This window comes from Condylura cristata, unplaced genomic scaffold (assembly GCF_000260355.1).
Source record: "Condylura cristata isolate star-nosed mole 26May11 unplaced genomic scaffold, ConCri1.0 scaffold00012, whole genome shotgun sequence".
NCBI classification, from domain to species: Eukaryota; Metazoa; Chordata; class Mammalia; order Eulipotyphla; family Talpidae; genus Condylura; species Condylura cristata.
Genome location: NW_004567113.1, coordinates 22648550 through 22666928, shown reverse-complemented (window position 1 = coordinate 22666928; position 18379 = coordinate 22648550). Strand labels below are relative to the sequence as shown.

At 35.7% G+C, this 18379-nt stretch overlaps 1 protein-coding gene across 1 annotated transcript in view; it reads right to left on the bottom strand.

Moving 5' to 3' along the window:
* LOC101632492 (transmembrane protease serine 11D) overlaps window positions 1–14102 on the bottom strand; it is a 35208-nt gene extending 21106 nt beyond the window's left edge. The window contains exons 1-3 of the mRNA XM_004681462.1: window positions 14083–14102; window positions 6647–6768; window positions 4806–4924 (exon numbers count right to left, since the gene is read on the bottom strand). Coding sequence (XP_004681519.1) covers window positions 4806–4924; window positions 6647–6768; window positions 14083–14102 — 261 coding nt within the window. The remainder of the gene's footprint in view (window positions 1–4805; window positions 4925–6646; window positions 6769–14082) is intronic.
* Between the last annotated feature and the right edge of the window lie 4277 nt (window positions 14103–18379).

Sequence of the window (18379 nt, the reverse complement as noted above, 5' to 3'; positions counted from 1 at the left end):
CCCTCAACTTTTTAATTGGTAAAACCCACATTTAAATGGTTAAAAGAGGAAAGCAACAGGCAGTCACTTCCTTACTTTTGATGACTGCTTAAGTAGCATTGGTGATTTTTAGCAACAGTTGGTAATTACCTGACCTAACCTTAGTTAGCTTCTAAAATCATAGCTCAGTTCAAAAGCAGTGATCCTCTTGAAAAGTAAAGGTCACTTCAGTGTACAATTAGGAGTGGTTCTGTGGCAGGAACAATTACACCAAGATGCAGGTTCAGATGTACTGAGGTATCAGAAAGGAGAGTGGATTTTATTTACTAGTACTGTGAGTTACAATAAGATGACAGTAAAGTTGTAATGGTGATAATGGAATTAAGTAGCATGTTGATTATTAAGGTCAGAATTTGAAATTGGTTCTTCTTGAGTCTATAAAGTTTATATAATTTATTATATTACATTGTATCATTTTTATTCACTATCCTTTTCTTAGCAACTGATGTAAGACAAAATAATTGTTTGACAAAAAATTTCTTTTTGAATGGGTTTTCATTAATACAGTTTAAGAAGAATTTTAATAAATTTACTTTTATGTAAGTAAAAGAAAGTGATCTAAAGTTTCAGGACTTGCTGAAATTGTGATACTGTTCTTAGTAATGATATTTGAATTTGTGAATTGGCATTTATTGGCATAGTATAGAAAGAACAAAGTGTTAAAGGTCCATTTACTTAATTTTTAAAAGATCCACATTAATTATTACATTTCTGTTTTATGGAAAACATTGGGGACTTTAGTGAGGACTGGGATCACATACAACATATAGAAAGTTCAGTTGATTAAGTGGTTAGCATATACATGTATATAAAAGAAGAGCTCTATGGATACAATTCAGTGTCACAGGTAGTGAAATTGTTACTCATTCTTTCATTAGAAGTTTTTAAATACATGGTGGAAGAATCAGTGAGCAGATACTAACAATGCCCATGGGATACCTGAGAGAGGAGCAGGTGGAGAATACAGATAAGTGAGATTGCGGAGAGAAGCTAATGAACCTTGTAAACTTCTCAGTTTCTCCATCATAAAAGGAGAACAGTCATAAGTGTGTTTAGAGAATACAAAGAATATGTGCACATTTGACTATTGCAACTCACAGAGACAATGCATCTGTCTACTCAACCTTTTGGTCTTTTCACTACCTTCAAAATTATTACTGTGTTCCAAGCCTATCCATGTTGTCATGAGTAGCAAAACCTCTTTCCTCTGTGTGTGTGTGTATGTATCACCCTATACACATGTTACATAAGTTATATATTTACACACCATCTTCATTCACCTGCTAATGTACACTTTCTCTTCATAACTTGGATATTGTGAATGGTGCTGCAATGAATATAGGAGTGCACATATCTTTTCAAACAATAACTTCATATTCCAGAACAGGCAGGTAACTGTATATTTTCAATTTTTTTTTAGTATTCTCCATACTGTTTTCCATTCTGGTTACACACCAATTTACATTCCCATTAAGGGTGGGTGTAAAATGTAAATTTTACCATTACCAACTCATTTTTTAAGGCTTTTGGACAACAGCCATTTAATAGGATTATGTTAAGAGAAATATGTCCAAGATAAATACATAGTTTCATACATAACTGAAAAAGAAATAAGGAAAACAAATAAAGCAAAATCCCTCAATTAAATTAGTATGCTAGTTACCATTCCAGTTACCACCCTTCTCCAGTGGGTGATGGGAGTGGAGAATGATTGCAGTGGTTTGAGAGAATCAGCTGGGTGCTGATGGATGGTAACTAGACTTTTGATGGTGTGTGATGCAGCATATATATTTGAAGAGGTGTGAAGCTGTATATCTGAGCCTTATACAGTGTTCTAAACTGTTCAGTAAAACTAAAGAGGAATAGTTGGAGAAATTATAACTGTTTTCAAAAGTTCAACGAGTTTATTTTCACTCATTTGATTTTGTAAGTTCTACTACTGATGCACTGATTCTTGTAGTATATTGCATAAATTATAAAAAAGTCAAATGAGTACAAATAAAGCAGTGATAAAAGGTAACTTTTATAATTTTTTTCTTCTGATTGAGGGTGACAATAACACATTTGTATTCTAGAATCCTCATATTTCAGTAATACTCATAACTGATAAGAATTCAAGTGAGAATTGAATTTGTTTAAATAAAGTATAATAAAATGAACATTAAATCTGTTAGCAGAACAGGTCATATAAAGGGTAAAACAGTATATATATAGGATATATAGAATTGCCACATATATATAGATTTTGTTTTTTTAATTTTATTTATTCGTACAGAACTGGGGTACAGGCCAGAGATGCGGAGGGTGAGAGGATTCACCAGAGGCAGAGTGGGGTGCAGAACAGGCAGATCGACGGAGTACACTGCTGAGGGGAGCAGTGGGTGGGTCAGGAGAGGTCTGCCACACCATGTGGTCACCTCCGGGGCAGGCGGGGATAGAACTCATGCAGAAGTGGCTTAAGCTTCTTTGTGCTGTGCTTTAACCTGCTGCACCACCAGGGAGAGCCCACATATATATTTTTAAAGATTTAATTTATGCATACAGAACTGGGGTACAGGCCAGAGGTGCAGGAGGAGGTGAGTGGATTTAGCAGATATAGAATGGGGAGCAGAACAGGCAGATTGAGGAAGTACACTGCTGAGGAGAGCAGCAGGTGAGTCAGGAGAGGTCTGTGGCGCCATGTGGGTCACCTCCAGGGTGGGTTCGAACTCACGCTGAAGCGAACATTTACTGAAGAGACTGCTGCTCACTTGCAGTGCTGCATTTTAACTGTTGCTCCACCAGAGAGGGCTCACATTTTAAATCTCAGATTAAAATATAAACATTTTAATTTGTTTTCCTTTTTGAGGTAATATTGGCTTACAACACAAACTTCTTACTTGACAATGTATATGTCACACTATACCCACCACGCAATACCCAGGCGATACCCCCTACCAACCAGTCACCTTCCTACCTGTCCTACTCATTCACTCTGATATGTACGATTCTGTTGCCAGGGTCTTTTGTTTTTGTTTTGCTTGATCATTTGCTTTTTTTTTCTTTACAGAACACAGAGAGTAAAATCATACTGTTTGTCTTCTTCTTTTGATTTATTTCACCTGGAACAGTTCCCTCAAAGTTCATCCAATTTGTCAAAAGTAGCAAGATTTTACTGTTTTATATAGCTGAATAGTATTACATTGTGTATTTATATCACATTTTTATTAATAAATCAAGAATGTGTATTTTTATGTATTAGCTCTACTAGAAAAAGATCTTATTGTCTGTAAATGTGTTAGATAAATTGCCTTCTTATTTTCAGTACATTCTTAATAGGTGTAGTTTCATTCATATTCATCAGTTGAAAGGTAGAAGTAATGTTCTGTGATTTCAATCACCCTCAGTTACATTATTTAATGGATTTGGTGGAAGGTTATAGGTGTTTTGGTGGTGTGTGTGGTATGGTAACATACCTCAAGGTGTGAACCTATACCCCTGAATCAATATAGTTTTGTAAAATGTTATCTCACTATAAAAATTGGAAATTTAGTTTCCAGGAAATGATAAAATATGTGGCAATATGATCTACTACAATGATTATCAAATACTATGTGTATTTTATGGGTAAAATATTTTGCTTATCAGTACTTAAAACATGTAGGTTTGTAAGTTATGTACTTACATAATTTAAAAGTTTGTTACCAAACAAAATTAAGATATTTTATTCTATTTATTTTTAAATAATATGTACAGTGTTTACAGTATGACTAGCTAAAATTTATAATTTTTGGACACTGATAAAATGACTCCAAATTATAAATTTAAATACCTTCTTTTTTAACTAATATTTGGTTTTGTGTGGTTAAAAATTTCCCACACAATTTTGTGGTCCAAATGCTTAAAATGTTTCATTGGAAAAACTTCATAAATTATGACACTAAGAGCCCTCCCTGGTGGCACTATGAGTTAGGACTCAGTACTGCAGGCTAGCCACAGCTGCTTCAGTGTGAGTTCAATCCCCAGCCCAGGAGGTGATCCACATGGCACAACAGACCTTTCCTGTCTCACCCACTGCTCCCAGAGCACTGTTTCTGTATATCTGCCTGTTCTGCTCCCCACTCTGTCTCTGGTGAATCCTCTCACTGCCCCTGCACCTCTGGGCTGTAACCCAGTTCTGTATGCGTAAATAAATCTTTAAAAAAATTACGACACTAAGTTGTTAATTCTACACAAAGACAACTATGAGGTTACCTGTCAGGCAGCTTGTGACATTGTCAAGTGAAAGTCTAAACTTGCTTTACTTATTTTCTCTCTGTCACTAACCTCAGGATGGTGTTGCTCAAACTATCCTATTATTGATACGCACATTTTGTCCTATGTCCTAACTAACACTAATGTCTTTCTTATGTGTTAGTTGAATAAGGGGAAAGGAAAGGAGGCAAAATGAAAATGATTTCAAAAGACAATCTCAACAGTAATAGTAGTAGTAGTAGTAGATGTTTAATTTGCATTAACAGTACCTTTCTAGTTTTAGAAGTGCTAATCATGTGAAATAGGTCTTAACTCAGCCCTTTGAATACTCTTCACTCATAACTTAAGAAAATGCAGATTAGAACAAGTGTAGTAACAAATTAACTAGGGGAAAAAGCACCAGAAACACATCTTTACTATTAAAGGGAGGAAAATATGCAGATAACCTAGCATTTAAAAACATATCACAAAATACTAGGTTTATTATACTCATTTTATGATGCAATAAAGAGTAAAAACAAGTATTAACTCACCATAGATTCAATTTTTCCACTCAAAGTCCTGTATTCCTGTGTAGCTGGTGAATTGAGCTGATCACTATACTTGACATTTAGGATTTCAACATTGCCATGGTAAAAATAAGATTTTTGATCTATAAACCAAAAAAAAGGCACATTACTGAAAAACCAAACAACTATTGTTTACTCAAGATTATGGAACTGTAATACACAACTTAAATAGTTTCCCTTAAAGGAAATAAAACATCCATTGTTAATATAAATGGTATTATGTTATCCTTTCAGTTTTTAAATAAAGTAGAGAGCTGGTACTGTTAAAGATGTATGAAAAATCTAGTCTATCTCTAAGGGTTTGTTTTTGCTACTTTATTCATTTTCTTTGTTTCTACATATTCCACAAAAAGTGAAATAATATATATATATATTCCATCTAACTGATTTCACTTCATGTAACACCCTTTTGTTCCATCTGTGTTGTCATAAGTTGGCAAGATTTTGTCTTTCTGAATAATTTAAAAATTATTTTAAATAGTATTCTTTTTAAAGTAATTTGTCGTCAGTCTTTCTGATCTGTTATAAAACAGGTCTTCTGACAAAATAACTTACCTGATTGTACATTCCACCAGAAAGGGAAAGTTCCAGAGGATATATTCAGCAAAAATATCTCTAAAACACATCTGTGTACATCTTCAAAGTGTTGCAAACATGAATATACCCTAATAAATTCTCATGGAAAATCTCTGTTCCCCTAACTAGTGCCGGAAAATTCCTCAATCAGGGCAAAAAGTTCTGTCTCAGGGTCAGGTTGCATAGTTTGTATAATGGAGCACAGATCTTCCTGAGTCACAGTATGGTGGGGACAATGAGGAGGACTCAGGCTTCTCCCTTTGTGTCACATGCAATTGCTATGTCATGAAGAGTGAAATTCAGTAATCTGGAATTTGATGTTTCTTTTTCCTCTCTGTAATACATCTTTAGACATAGTTGGTTCTAGGTGATTTGATAGCCAAATACAAGAGAAAATTGAGCCCCAACTTTATAACTTGATTGAAAAGATTACTCCTAGTAAAATAGTTTTTCTAATTTTGGTACTTTTATTGTACCACTGGGAGTTATGCAATCTTTGTATTAAGTGTTTTTTCCCTTTCACATACAATAAATTCTTATTTTTTCTCTACACATACAATATAAAGGAGTTATAGTTGAAAGAAAAATAATCTAAGTTTAAGTGAAGGCAGATCATAACACACTATCTAGTGAAATTTGACTTTTTTTTTAACATTGCAACATCTGAAAGAATATTCACTGAGATATTAAGGCAAGCTTATGAATGTGCAGGGTATATGTATCTTTAATACTACTTGTTTCTTGTTTCCTACTTTGTGTGATGTAGTAAAAGTTAACAGCAAGTTAAGACAAATAAAAGCTTATTTAATGTTAGCTTTTCACCTTTCTAATTGTAAATTCATCTTCTGTTTCACAGTGCTTCTCACAAGAATATTTTCATGTGACAGATCATTAATAAAAATGTAAATACATTCAACTCTTTGGTGTTGAAATTTAAGCATCTTTGCAATATTTCATATTTGCAGTTTTATCAGGTGATTTTAAAAGAAGAAAATATTGCTATAAATGAAAAAACAAAATAAGCAAATCCTAGCTTTAGAAAACTCAAATAGTATTCAAATGTAAGTACTGAAATGTAAAATGCTGATAGAGAGAAAATATAGGTATGTATTTACAGATATATAAGTAAATTATGAAATCATGTTATATTAAGAAATAAAAGTAGAAGTAAAAAAGAATGTCAGCCTTTTAGCCTGAAAGGCAGGTATTGCTAATTTCCTGGTACTCACCAAAAGCTAAAAAGTAGATAAGCAGAGCCACAGTCACTGCCAGGATCACCACCACAGCAACAACAACAAAACATATTACATAGGGATTCAGAAATCTGGAGGTCGAGGGCACCCGTGCTGGTCTTAGAACAAGAGGACAAGAACAAAGGTAACTCATTTCACAAAGAAAGCCATCATTTCAGTGCTTGTTATCTTCTCCTTTCCTAATGCTCTTAGCTTGGACAGGACTCTATAGATATCCAAGTTGTTCTTGACAGAATATAGATGTAGAAATGAATAACAGTTAATAGACAATTTCTTACTGGGTTTCTTTTAGTTTTTTAATTTTTTTTAGCACAAAAATACATGTAGGTACTTTGACAGAAAAATAAGAAAACATAACCTATGGTTTATAATTTTTTCCCCTGTTTAATTGGTGAAGTAGCACGAATAGTAACTACTTTTTCTTGGCTTTATAACAAGTTTTTCCAAGATCCTACATTGGACACTACCATTGTATGCTCCCTTACATCCACTGGGGTGTACAGAAACGAGGTCATTTGAGTGGAGAAGGGTGGAAGTAGTCAAGAAAGTAGGGACACAGAGAGTCAGAATACTCCTCAGTATAATTTTCTCCATATCAGAAAATTTGGGGATATGGCCAGAGTCTGAGAACAGAGATCCAAAAGAGTAGCAAGCATCTAAAATGCAGAGAATTTGTGTGATTTATCACCCCCCCCCAGTAACTTGCCAACAGCAGTAGTAAGCCAATAGATTTGTTCCAATACAGTGTCTGCTAATAGATGTCTAGACCAGATAGTATCACTTTCACTTTGTAATATGAATGGTATGTACATATGGTTCAGACATATGTATAAATATTTATTGCATATTAATTCTTAGGCATCTTTTGAATTTAAAAGCCCTAACAAAACAGAAAGCAATTACATGTAGGCAAAATACAATTTGACTTTCATTTTTGTTATTTATTTTGCTAACATTCAACGAAGTGTGAAGGGAATACTCTGAGAATCAGTGATTTTAAGACAAATAGATTTCCCAAAAGGGTTGCCTTTTGGGTTCTACCAGATCCTAGACTATAAAAGGTACCTCTCAGCATTTTTTGTGGACTGCCTACAGGTTGTTTTCTGTGAACCAGTAACATTTCAGGTTATTGGCGATACACACAGACCTGCCAACTTTCGATTTTGTTATATAAACACATTAAAAAAACATGCCCAAATATTATCATTTAATAAAATGGCATTTAAATACATAAAAATTGGAAGACATGATCTCAGAACAATAACAAGATGAATAATTTAGCTAACTATATGACGTCTTCTACATTCCTCTTGTTCATTTTGCTGTGCCAGAGATAACTGACTTTCACTGACTTGGTTGAGTCTGACCTTTGGAAAATGCTGCTATGGTGATCTTTGTGTGAGAGAAAATTGGCACTTTGGCCTTTGCTATCTTTTTGAGCTTGTTTATTTGTGTTACCTTCTGGTAATGAGAATGTACTCACAATGTGCCAATGAGATGTACTCACAAATGCACAGTATTGGTATTTGTGAGTGGAGTGTAGGTGGTTGCTGAAAAACATAGGAGAGTCAAAAGGAGGCAGAGTTGGCAGAAAGGGTAAGCCCTGAGGCTGAGTTTTGAACTGGTGAATTCTCTCTGTACCTACCGGGATTGGTTGTTTTTCTGGAGATGAACTGATATGTCAATATTTATTTGTGTGTAGTGGAAAGTACTGAAAAACAAGGGTTAAATTGCAAGTCAGAACCCCAGAAAACAAAAACCTATGGCTGGAGTCACCATGTGTTTTAGCTTGGATGCGTCTCCCATGGGAATGACTTTAGAGCCAACTTTGCTTTCACTGAAAACATGTTAAACTCAATGACTGAGAAGCACCATGAAACACATGACTCAATAAACAAAGGGTGTGGAACCCAAATTACCTTAATCTCACAAGCCATAATAAATTGCATAAGAATGAAATGTTCCACCCTATAGAGACAGCTGAAAAAATACCTGTTTTCTTGTTACTTTGAAATGTGGCTGACCATAAAGCTGTGTTAACACAACTTAAACTGTACACAATATATGTTTTGTAAACTATTGGAGGGAATTTTTGTACATGTTATCTTACATTTTGACCTTGGGACTCTCCTGCTTTATCTTGGGAGGAACAATGAGTTTCAACAGCTATCAAAGTGCATATTAAACATCTATGACTTTGCTTACACATAACTGTGCAATAAAATTATTGATTTAATTTCCATTTGAATATACACCTTATATTACAAATTTGTGTTGGAATACTCATCGTTCCCATGACACATGGTTATAACACACACACACACACACACCTGTTGATGAATAATCAGTTGGAAATAGCATTTCTTTATAAGAATGGAGGCAAATAACAACAGGGTAATTATAAATTTACATACACATTTTAGGCATATGCAGAAATTTTACACAATTGGGTGTCCATTTAAATTACATTTCAAGTGTAACAGTAACAAAGATCTGGTCTACAGCAGTCTTTGCCTGCTGTGTATTCTTTCTCAACAATCCCATTCTGTGCCATGGTTTCCACAAACACATGACAGGATAATGTTTCCCAAGGTAGATCCTTAGGCCAGACATCTCTTTTTGAATTTCCCAGCATCATTTTCAAATATTGATTGTATCTCCCATGGATGCTTTACAATCCTATTAAGTATAGTTCAAATCCAAACCTAATCTTTTCTGATATCCCTTCTTCCATTAACTAGTCAGTTAATTCAAGAGACAGTTGGTTAATGCCTGTAATATCTTAGAGGCTGGGGATACAATGAGCAGAAATAGTCAAACCTCCCTGTTCTAATGATAGGGGGAGATAGAAACAAATAAAGGGGGAAAGCCAGGAGATGAGTTAGTATATATGTAGTGCTAAAACTTAAATAGAGTGGTTAGGAAAGCCTTGATGAAAAGGGGACATTTAAATAAAACCTGAAGCAGGTGAATGAACAAGACATGAAAATACTGAGGTTTGGGGAAATGGGGAGAGTGATCTAGGCAAAAAGAACAGCAATTTGAAGGCACTGAACTAGGAGGTCATAAGGCAAATTTGAGAAAGAGCAACGAGGAAGCTAGAGTGGAGTGAGCACGTTAGGAGTTGGGGAGCATTAGAGATAGGAAAGATCAGAAGTATAAGGAATAGGAGGTGAACAATTAGGGTTTGCATGTAAGATGCTGGGTATTTTTGTTGGGTGAGATAGGAATTTTGAGGATTTTGAGCAAAGATATAATATCAGATCTTTCTTTAATAATGCTCTCAGAGTGAGCCTGGGATATAGTGGGAGACCCACTGAGGACATTGATCAGTAATCAGTAATGTTAGGTTTAAAAAAGTGGTAGCAGTGATGAGATGTCAGAATCTGGATATACTTTGCATTAGACCTTTGAGTCTTTGCTGATGTTTTACTGATGACAGACAGGGGAAAGTGGAATCTAGATTGAACTCCAGATTTTTATATTTCATATTACTCAGAGCAAATGTTACTCTAACGTGTGTGTTAAGTCCTTTTGCCTGGAAAATGACATACTTCAGCAGCCTGGTTAATTCCCCCCCCCTTTTTTTTTTAAGATTTATTTATGCATACATAACTGGGGTACAGGCCAGAGGTGCAGGGGTGGTGAGAAGATACACTAGAGAGAGCAGGGAGCAGAACAGGCAGATTGATGAAGTCCACTGCTGAAGGGAGCAGCGGGCGGGGCAGGAGAGGTCTGCTGCACCACGTGGGTCACCTCCGGGTCAGGGATTGAACTCACACTGAACTGGCTTTAGCTTCTTAGTGCTGTGCTTTAACCCGCTGCACCACCAGGGAGGGCCTAATTCCCATTTTTTCCCTTAATATAATCAAACATCTTTCTTTTTCTTTTAGATAGTTACTTCCTTCTCCCCTAGCTGCTCCTTATCTGATTTCATAATCTTCAATGAATTTCTCCATTATAGTCCTTGTCCCTTTGTGTAGTTAAAAAATGACTTTCTTCCCTGTTTCTTTCTCCAAGGTGTAACTTATAAAGGCAGAGATGTGTCTTGTCTGTTGGGATATGGCCCATGCCCTGCACAATACCCTTTAGAGTTCACATCAGGCATTGTTTGTAAAAGATTGATGAATAACTGAACAAAAAGCGATTGAAAAATAATTTTACTATCACTTTGAGGAACTTTATATTGGATTTTATTCTATACCTTCTATTTTTAATACTGAAAAATAAAAATATCTATAGGAGAGTAACCATCTTTTGAGTCCTTAGCATGTACCAGGCAACATCCTGAGTTTTACATGATTAAAAACTACATCCTGAGTTTTACATGATCTACATCATTTAATATTTTTAAGAATTTGGTTTACAGATGATGAAATAGAGACTTAGTTACTTAACCAGCAAGTGTTAGAGCTGGACTTTGAATCCAGATCTGTCTAGCTCAAAGTAAAACGTCCATGTCAGATGGAAGGAGATTTTCTATTAATCATCACGTTCTTCTTATCTATCAATCTATCTTATTGCTAATACTAAGGAATAGAAAGCTCAAAAGTATTTCTGCAAACCTTATAATACAGGATCTACAAATACATATATTTAAGTATGTGGTGCTTGAGTGTTTATAAGTCTTCTTATGAGGAATATAAGAAAGTTTGAAAGTAAAGAGAGAACTCTAATCAGTTCAACTAAGATTATTAAGGGATTTAATTTTTTAGGAACCCTGTTAATTTTTGGAAGCTCAATAATATAAATAGAATGAATATGAAATAGATATTTGTTTGCATTTCTGATGTCAGGAAAGGATTTTGTTTTATGTCTAGTAAAACACTGAGTTCAGCAATTAAGTTTTTATATTCTTTTAATAAAATAAAAGATTTTTATATCTGCATAGAAGAATATAGGCCAGAGGTGGGGAGGGGGTGAGATTATTAACCTGAGACAGAATGGGTAGCAGAAAAGATGGATTTACTGAAATAACTAAAGGGAGTAGTGGGAGAAACAGGAGAGGTCTGCTGTGCCCTGTGTCTTAGCTCCCTGGCCAGAGATGGAGCCTCCTGCAGTGGGCTGTCATGTTGGTAGCTCTGAGATTTGACCCCTGGGCCGTGAGCAAGGCCCAGTTTTTATAGTCTTAATAAGCCTACATTCACTGTATTCAGAAAGAGCCATAGAGGATTATTTTTGACTGTGCAGCTAGATCGTACAAGAGTCAGTGCTATAGTTTCAAGACTTAATGTATATATATTTTTTATTAAACCACGCTGCACTCTGAACACTCTGGGTCCATATGGAGATAAGGTCCTATCCTTAAATCAGAAATGTATAATCATTTGCGTGTATGCCTCTAAAATGCACTGCATGACTTTCCCCAGTGTTATATTTTCAATTTATTTTTATTAGAGGTAATGCTAAATTTACATTCCTTGAGAATAGAAATCGGCTACAGTAGCATGGTAACATAGGTGACTACAGAAGTATACCTGTCTAGATGATTTGAAAGCAACAGTACGGCCCTCCCGGGTGGCGCAGCAGGTTAAAGCACAGCATTGAGAAGCTAAAGCCATTTCAGCATGAGTTCGATCCCCGCCTGCCCCAGAGGAGATCCACATGGCATGGCAGACCTCTCTTGACCCGCCCGCTGCTCCCCTCAGCAGTGTACTGCATCAATCAGCCTGTTCTGCTCCCCACTCTGTCTCTGGTGCATCCTCTCACCACCCCTGCACCTCTGGCTTGTACCCCAGTTCTGTATGCATAAATAAATAAATCTTAAAAAAAAAAACAGCACATAGAAATATTTCATCTGTAACTTTATGATACTGGTATTTTAAATATGTATATATATAATCTAGTCATCAAATTCACACAGTGATGGGAGTAGTGCTTTCACTCTACTATTGTGTTCCTAGTGTCTAATTCTCAACAATTTCAACAAATTCCTGAGACAGGTTATCTATCTTGTTAATTGATGTTAAGGAGTCTTTGTCTATACTCTAGAGGGCACTGTTGCTCGATGTTAATGTTCTGAGTTCTGAAAAATAGTTACATACTCTTTGATCCCAGAGCAGTTTGAAAGCAAGAAAACATACTTAGTTGAAGATTTGTTTCGTTGTTATTTTCCTAAAAATGACTTTTTTGTCACTATTTGGATTTATTTCTCCCTTTCATCCCTTATTTCAATTAGCGCCCCTTTTTTCTTTTAATTAAAAATTATCTTTAACCTTTATTGGTACCAACATTATTTTGTCAGTTTTATATAAACTACAAAGAAATATTTTAACAGAATGATACATGATATTTTATTGCAAAATGTTATTTGAGAAATAAGTATTTGATATTAATTGGTAAAGTAAAATGTTACTGGGATGAATAAACTGTTCTGAACTTGAGTTTTGGTGATGGTACGTAATAAACACTTAAGCAGTTGAACTTTGTGGTATTACATGCCAATAGGTATATAAAATCTTAAATTGTTAGTATTCTCAATGGTGAAAGACAAAGATGTTCACTTTTACGTATTTTATTCAATATAGTATTCTAAATCCTAGTAGGGGAATTAATTAAGAGAAAAATGTAAGAAGAATCTAAATTGGAAAAGTGAAACTATATTTGCGGATGGCATACTTAGAAAATACTAAAGATGTCACTAAAAATTAATAAGTCAATACAATTAAGTGGCATGTTACAAAGTAAGTTTTCAACATTGTGTTTATAAGCAAACAATTAGAGAAAAGAATCAAGAAAACAATTCCATTCACAGTTGCAGCAAAAGGAATAAACAGTAAGCTTATCACTGTAGGTCTATACAAGAAAAATTATGATACTGCTCATACATTGGAAGATTTAATATTGTCAAAAATGTTACCCTATTGAAAGGAATGTATAGATTCAATGCAGTTCCCCTCAAGGTTCCCATGGCATGCTTCAGAGAAATGAAACATGACTGAATCACACTAAATCACCTAAGTAACCCTGACAAAAATGAAGGGTGGTGACTTCTTAAAATACTAAAAATAATTTTACCATAAGTGGCACATGTAACTGAAATGCCAAAGGACATATAAGTAGTTTAGAAAAAGAGCATCTATATAAAATGGAATATTACTCAGCTATAGAAATAATGAAATCTTGACAATTATAACAATATAGATGGAGCTGAAAGGGGTAATGCTTAGCAAAATAAGTCAAAAGGAAAAAGGCAAGTAGCAGGTGATTTCACTTATATGGAACCTAGATAAAGAATCAAAGAAACAAACCAGTACCAAACCCTTGAAATTTCACTGTGGAATTGAGACTACAAGATGAGGAGGGAGAGGGTAAGACAAATTTTAGAAAGGGGACAGTGGACTTTGGTGGAAGACTGTGGATTCTTTGGTGATAGGTATGGTGTTGTGCATTTGAGGAGGTATGAACTGTACCTCTCAATCATATATGGCATTGCGAACCAGTGTTACCTCAATTTTAAAAAAATGTTTCTTTTTTAAAAATCTGAATAGTATTCAGTTGTATATATTTGCCCATTTTCCTAGTCCATTCATTTTCCCTTAGGCACTTCGGATGTTTCCATAATTCATAATTTCACTATTACGAATAGTGCTGCAGTGTACCAACAACAAATCCTATAAATCTGACTGTAGAACTGAGGCTAATAGAGCGGGTAAATTATTATTGATGGCAAGAATTTTTTTTTTAATTGTGCATAAAGAACTGGGGTATAGGCCAGAGATGCAGGGGTGGTGAGAGGATTCACCAGAGACAGAGTGGGGAGCAGAACAGGCAGATCGACGAAGTACACTGCTGAGGGGAGCAGTAGGTGGGTCAGGAGAGGTCTGCCAAGCCATGTGGTCACCTCCGGGGCAGGTGGGGCTGGAACTCATGCTGAAGTGGCTTTAGCGTCTCAGTGCTGTGTCTTAACCGACTGCGCCACCAAGGAGGTCCAAGAAATTTTTTTTATAAATAATAGTTATAGCATTAGATTTTTGAAATGAATTAAACAATATAAAGCACACGTCCCTAGCATGACATTCCTTCCATTCCAGTGGAGTTACAAGTAGTTAATTTGGCAATTGCTTACAAGCCTGTTAGATCCATGGGGTATGTCAACACATTACCATTTCATGTCAGGGTGGAAAAAAGACAGAGATACTACAAAAAAAACCAAAAAACAAAAAAACTCATCTCTAAATTGAAGTTGCCTAATGATGACATGTTCAATTCTTTTCTTCCTCCTCTTATGCAGACTGAACTGATTAGGTGGCAGTGGTCCCCAAATTTATTTGAGCAAAGATGTTTATTTCTGAACTTAAGTTTTTAGAGAGCACAGTGTTTTATGCTTTTTTAAGCTGAGGTAACATTGCTTTATAACACTGCATATAATTAAAATGTATAGGATTGCAGCTCTTCAGATGTGGTCCCAGGAAGCACAGTGGTGTTTTATTTTTAATTTTTTCTTGCTCCTTCCAACTTATTTCATGTACCACTATATTTGCAGCAACATAGATGGAACACATTATTCTTAACTCTTTTAAGAAAGGGTTGCTCTTCAGGAGCATAAAGGACCGGGGTGTGGGGGGGGGGAAATAATAATGAACAAATATATACCAGAGACATTTTATGGGGGTGGAATGGGGAATGGGATCAGAAACGGGGTAGGGGGAGTGCACTGGACTATCTATGGTGATGGCACAGGGTGATTGGTGATGGGGATTACAGCTGAGGTGGAAAAAAGCACAGAATGATGTAAAAATAAACTATTATATTAAAACACACACACACACACACACACACACACAAACAAGTGTTGCTCTGTGAACTCTTAACTTGCCCAAGAACTTAAGGGTTTCTTCAGGAGAGGTAAGAGAAGTCTATTGCACACCCAGCATTCAGGGTGTGCTTATTCATATTTAAATAGGGAGAATGGTTTCTCACTAAGCTCTTCTCTCTCCAGTTTGGGCATTTTGAGATACTGATATTTTGTAGCTGTTTAGTTTAGTTTCAGTTGTTTAATAGGTATTTCCTAGATTTTAATGTAGTCAGGATTGCCTGTTAAAATTTTAACCATGTGACTCAGGTTGTACTTAAGATTCTGCATTTCCAACTAGTTCCCAGATGATGCCAATACTAATGCAAAACCTTATTTTATATCACCAGTGTTTTGGATTCTATTAGATCAGCATAGCTTCTAGACAAAATAGTGATTTTTTTTGAAGTCACTGTGCACAGACAGTCAGCTTTTCATAATCACGATTATGAAATGGCGAAAACATATTTGTCAAAGTACATCAGCCCTACTATGGAGCTCAACAAGTGCTTGCTTTAATAAATTGATGAAGGATTTAGGGGTCCTTACTTCCCAGCTCAATGTGATTAATTTGAAAGTGTTAGGATATTTCTCTACCTTCATGGTATCTATAACATGAGCAGTCAGGAATTTGGGATGTCAAGGCTGTGTTTTTTGACCCCACCTATGCTCATTTTCTGGTGTTTGATTTAATTATCAATTATATGTCCAAATATAAAAAGGCAACAATCCAGTTTAATTCGTATGGAAGGATGTAAACCAGATTTTTAACCCTGTGCTGCTTAGGAAGAGAGGTAAAGAGACAGAAAGGAGGTGGGGTTTGATGTCCCTAAAAGTTAAAGAAATAAAATTTATTAATAAAGCAAACAATACATTCTAGCATAAATTGGATAAAGTTAAGTACAATAGAATACAGAGTTCTGAATTATTTTCAGTCCAGCTAGTTGAGGGAGATTGCCAGTGTCTGAAATGGAAAGACTAGAAACTGGAATGGAATCCCCACATGTACTCATCCAGGTTAGTTCTGTTTTACTATATCCAATAAGCCATAATTGTTCTCATATAAAAGGTGGCTTTTAGTGACTAATGGACCAAATCCAAGACTACTTGTTTTAAATGCTCTTGAGTAATATTTAGTTGCAGCAATATATTTTTAAAAACAACAGCTTGTACCCAACCCCTTCTCAATTTAATCCTAGTGGCTTTTTGCCCAGATAGTCTACAGAAGGTGAAGGAAGAATTGAGATGCACAGTATCATTTTTCCAGGATGATTTTGTATCTTAAAGTAAGGAATAGTGTTCCAAGGTTTATGTCACTAGTATATTTGAGGCCTGTACAACAGAATGATTTCCTCAGAGAGTAGGAAAAATGCTGCAGATATAGCTATTACCTTTGGGAGCACTATGCATAGTGGAGTATGAATTGATGAGAAAATTACTTGACATTAGGCAAATCACTCACTGGACTTCAGTTTTCTCCTTTGCCATTTAAGGAAGAGTCACTGAATTTCCTTATCACCTTCACACTGTTCGTCTCCTTATGGGTGGCTTTTTCTTTGTTCCATGACTGCTAGATTCTCTCTTTGGTAGGCTCTCAAATTTGTACGCACTTTATTCCTATGCAGGATTTGTACATGTTTGTTTAAAAGATACTTCCTTAGAGAAGCTGTCCACAAACCCCTAAATTATAATGCTCATTTTAGTGTTATCTTATTAACTAAGTGAAGATGAGATCACATACAACGTATATTGTATGATTGTCATCTCCTGGCCAGGAAGTTTATGATTTTTCCATAAAAACTACCTTTTGCGGGCCCTCCCTGGTGGCGCAGCGGGTTAAAGCACAGCACTGAGAATCTAAGACGGCTTCCGCATGAGTTCGACTCCCGCCTGCCCCGGAGGTGACCACATGGCGCGGCAGACCTCTCCTGACCCGCCCGCTGCTCCCCTCAGCAGTGTACTTCGTCGATCTGCCTGTTCTGCTCCCCACTCTGTCTCTGGTGAAGCCTCTCACCCTCCACATCTCTGGCCTGTACCCCAGTTCTGTATGCATAAATAAATAAATCTTTAAAAAAAAACAACAAAAAAAACTACCTTTTGCTACGTGAGGTTCCGATAGGATAAATATGTTCAATGACCATAGCTTCTATTCATCTTAGGCAACTAATGCTCCTAAACTCCTCCTTCCACTATTTACCAAAACTGTCAACGGGTAGGTACTTGATTGTTTAGATTTTTTAGTGTCTGTTTTCACAATTAGCAACACAATGTGCAAGCCTTTCTGCTTTAGTTCTTTATGTCTAGCACCTAACTCCAAAACTGGGCATTCTAAAAATAGGTAGTTTTTCATTGGAAGAGTAATGAAAAAAGTAACTAAACTATATACATGGAGTAATGAGCTAAATACCATAAAATTGGTATATGTACGTTAAGTGTTTAGGTTTGCAGGATTCAAAATGACTCCTTTTGTTTTACTGAATTAAAAGTTGTTTTCAAGCAAGAATATTTTGGGTTTCCTAATGAGTGAGTGTGAACTTGAAGGACTAGTTCCTGCCTTTGGGAATTATTTATATGTGCACATACACATCTATACATATGTAGGCATATATGTGTGTGGTTGTGTATATGTGTGTGAGAGAGAGAGTAACAATTGAACAGGATAGACTAACATAGAAACAAAATAAAGCTTCAAAAGAGAAGAGATTTTACTGTAAAGTACTCAGAATAATTTGGGCAACAAAAATGAGAATGATTGACAACAGAAAATGAGAAACTTTACCAGTGAAATAAGAGAAAGTAACAGGTGAGAAAGGTGTTTGAAGACTGTTTCAGGAAAGAACTACTATGGTGCTGTTAAGTAAAATGACCCCTGAGACCTGACCCTCTGATTTTATATTGTGGATGATCACTGAAGA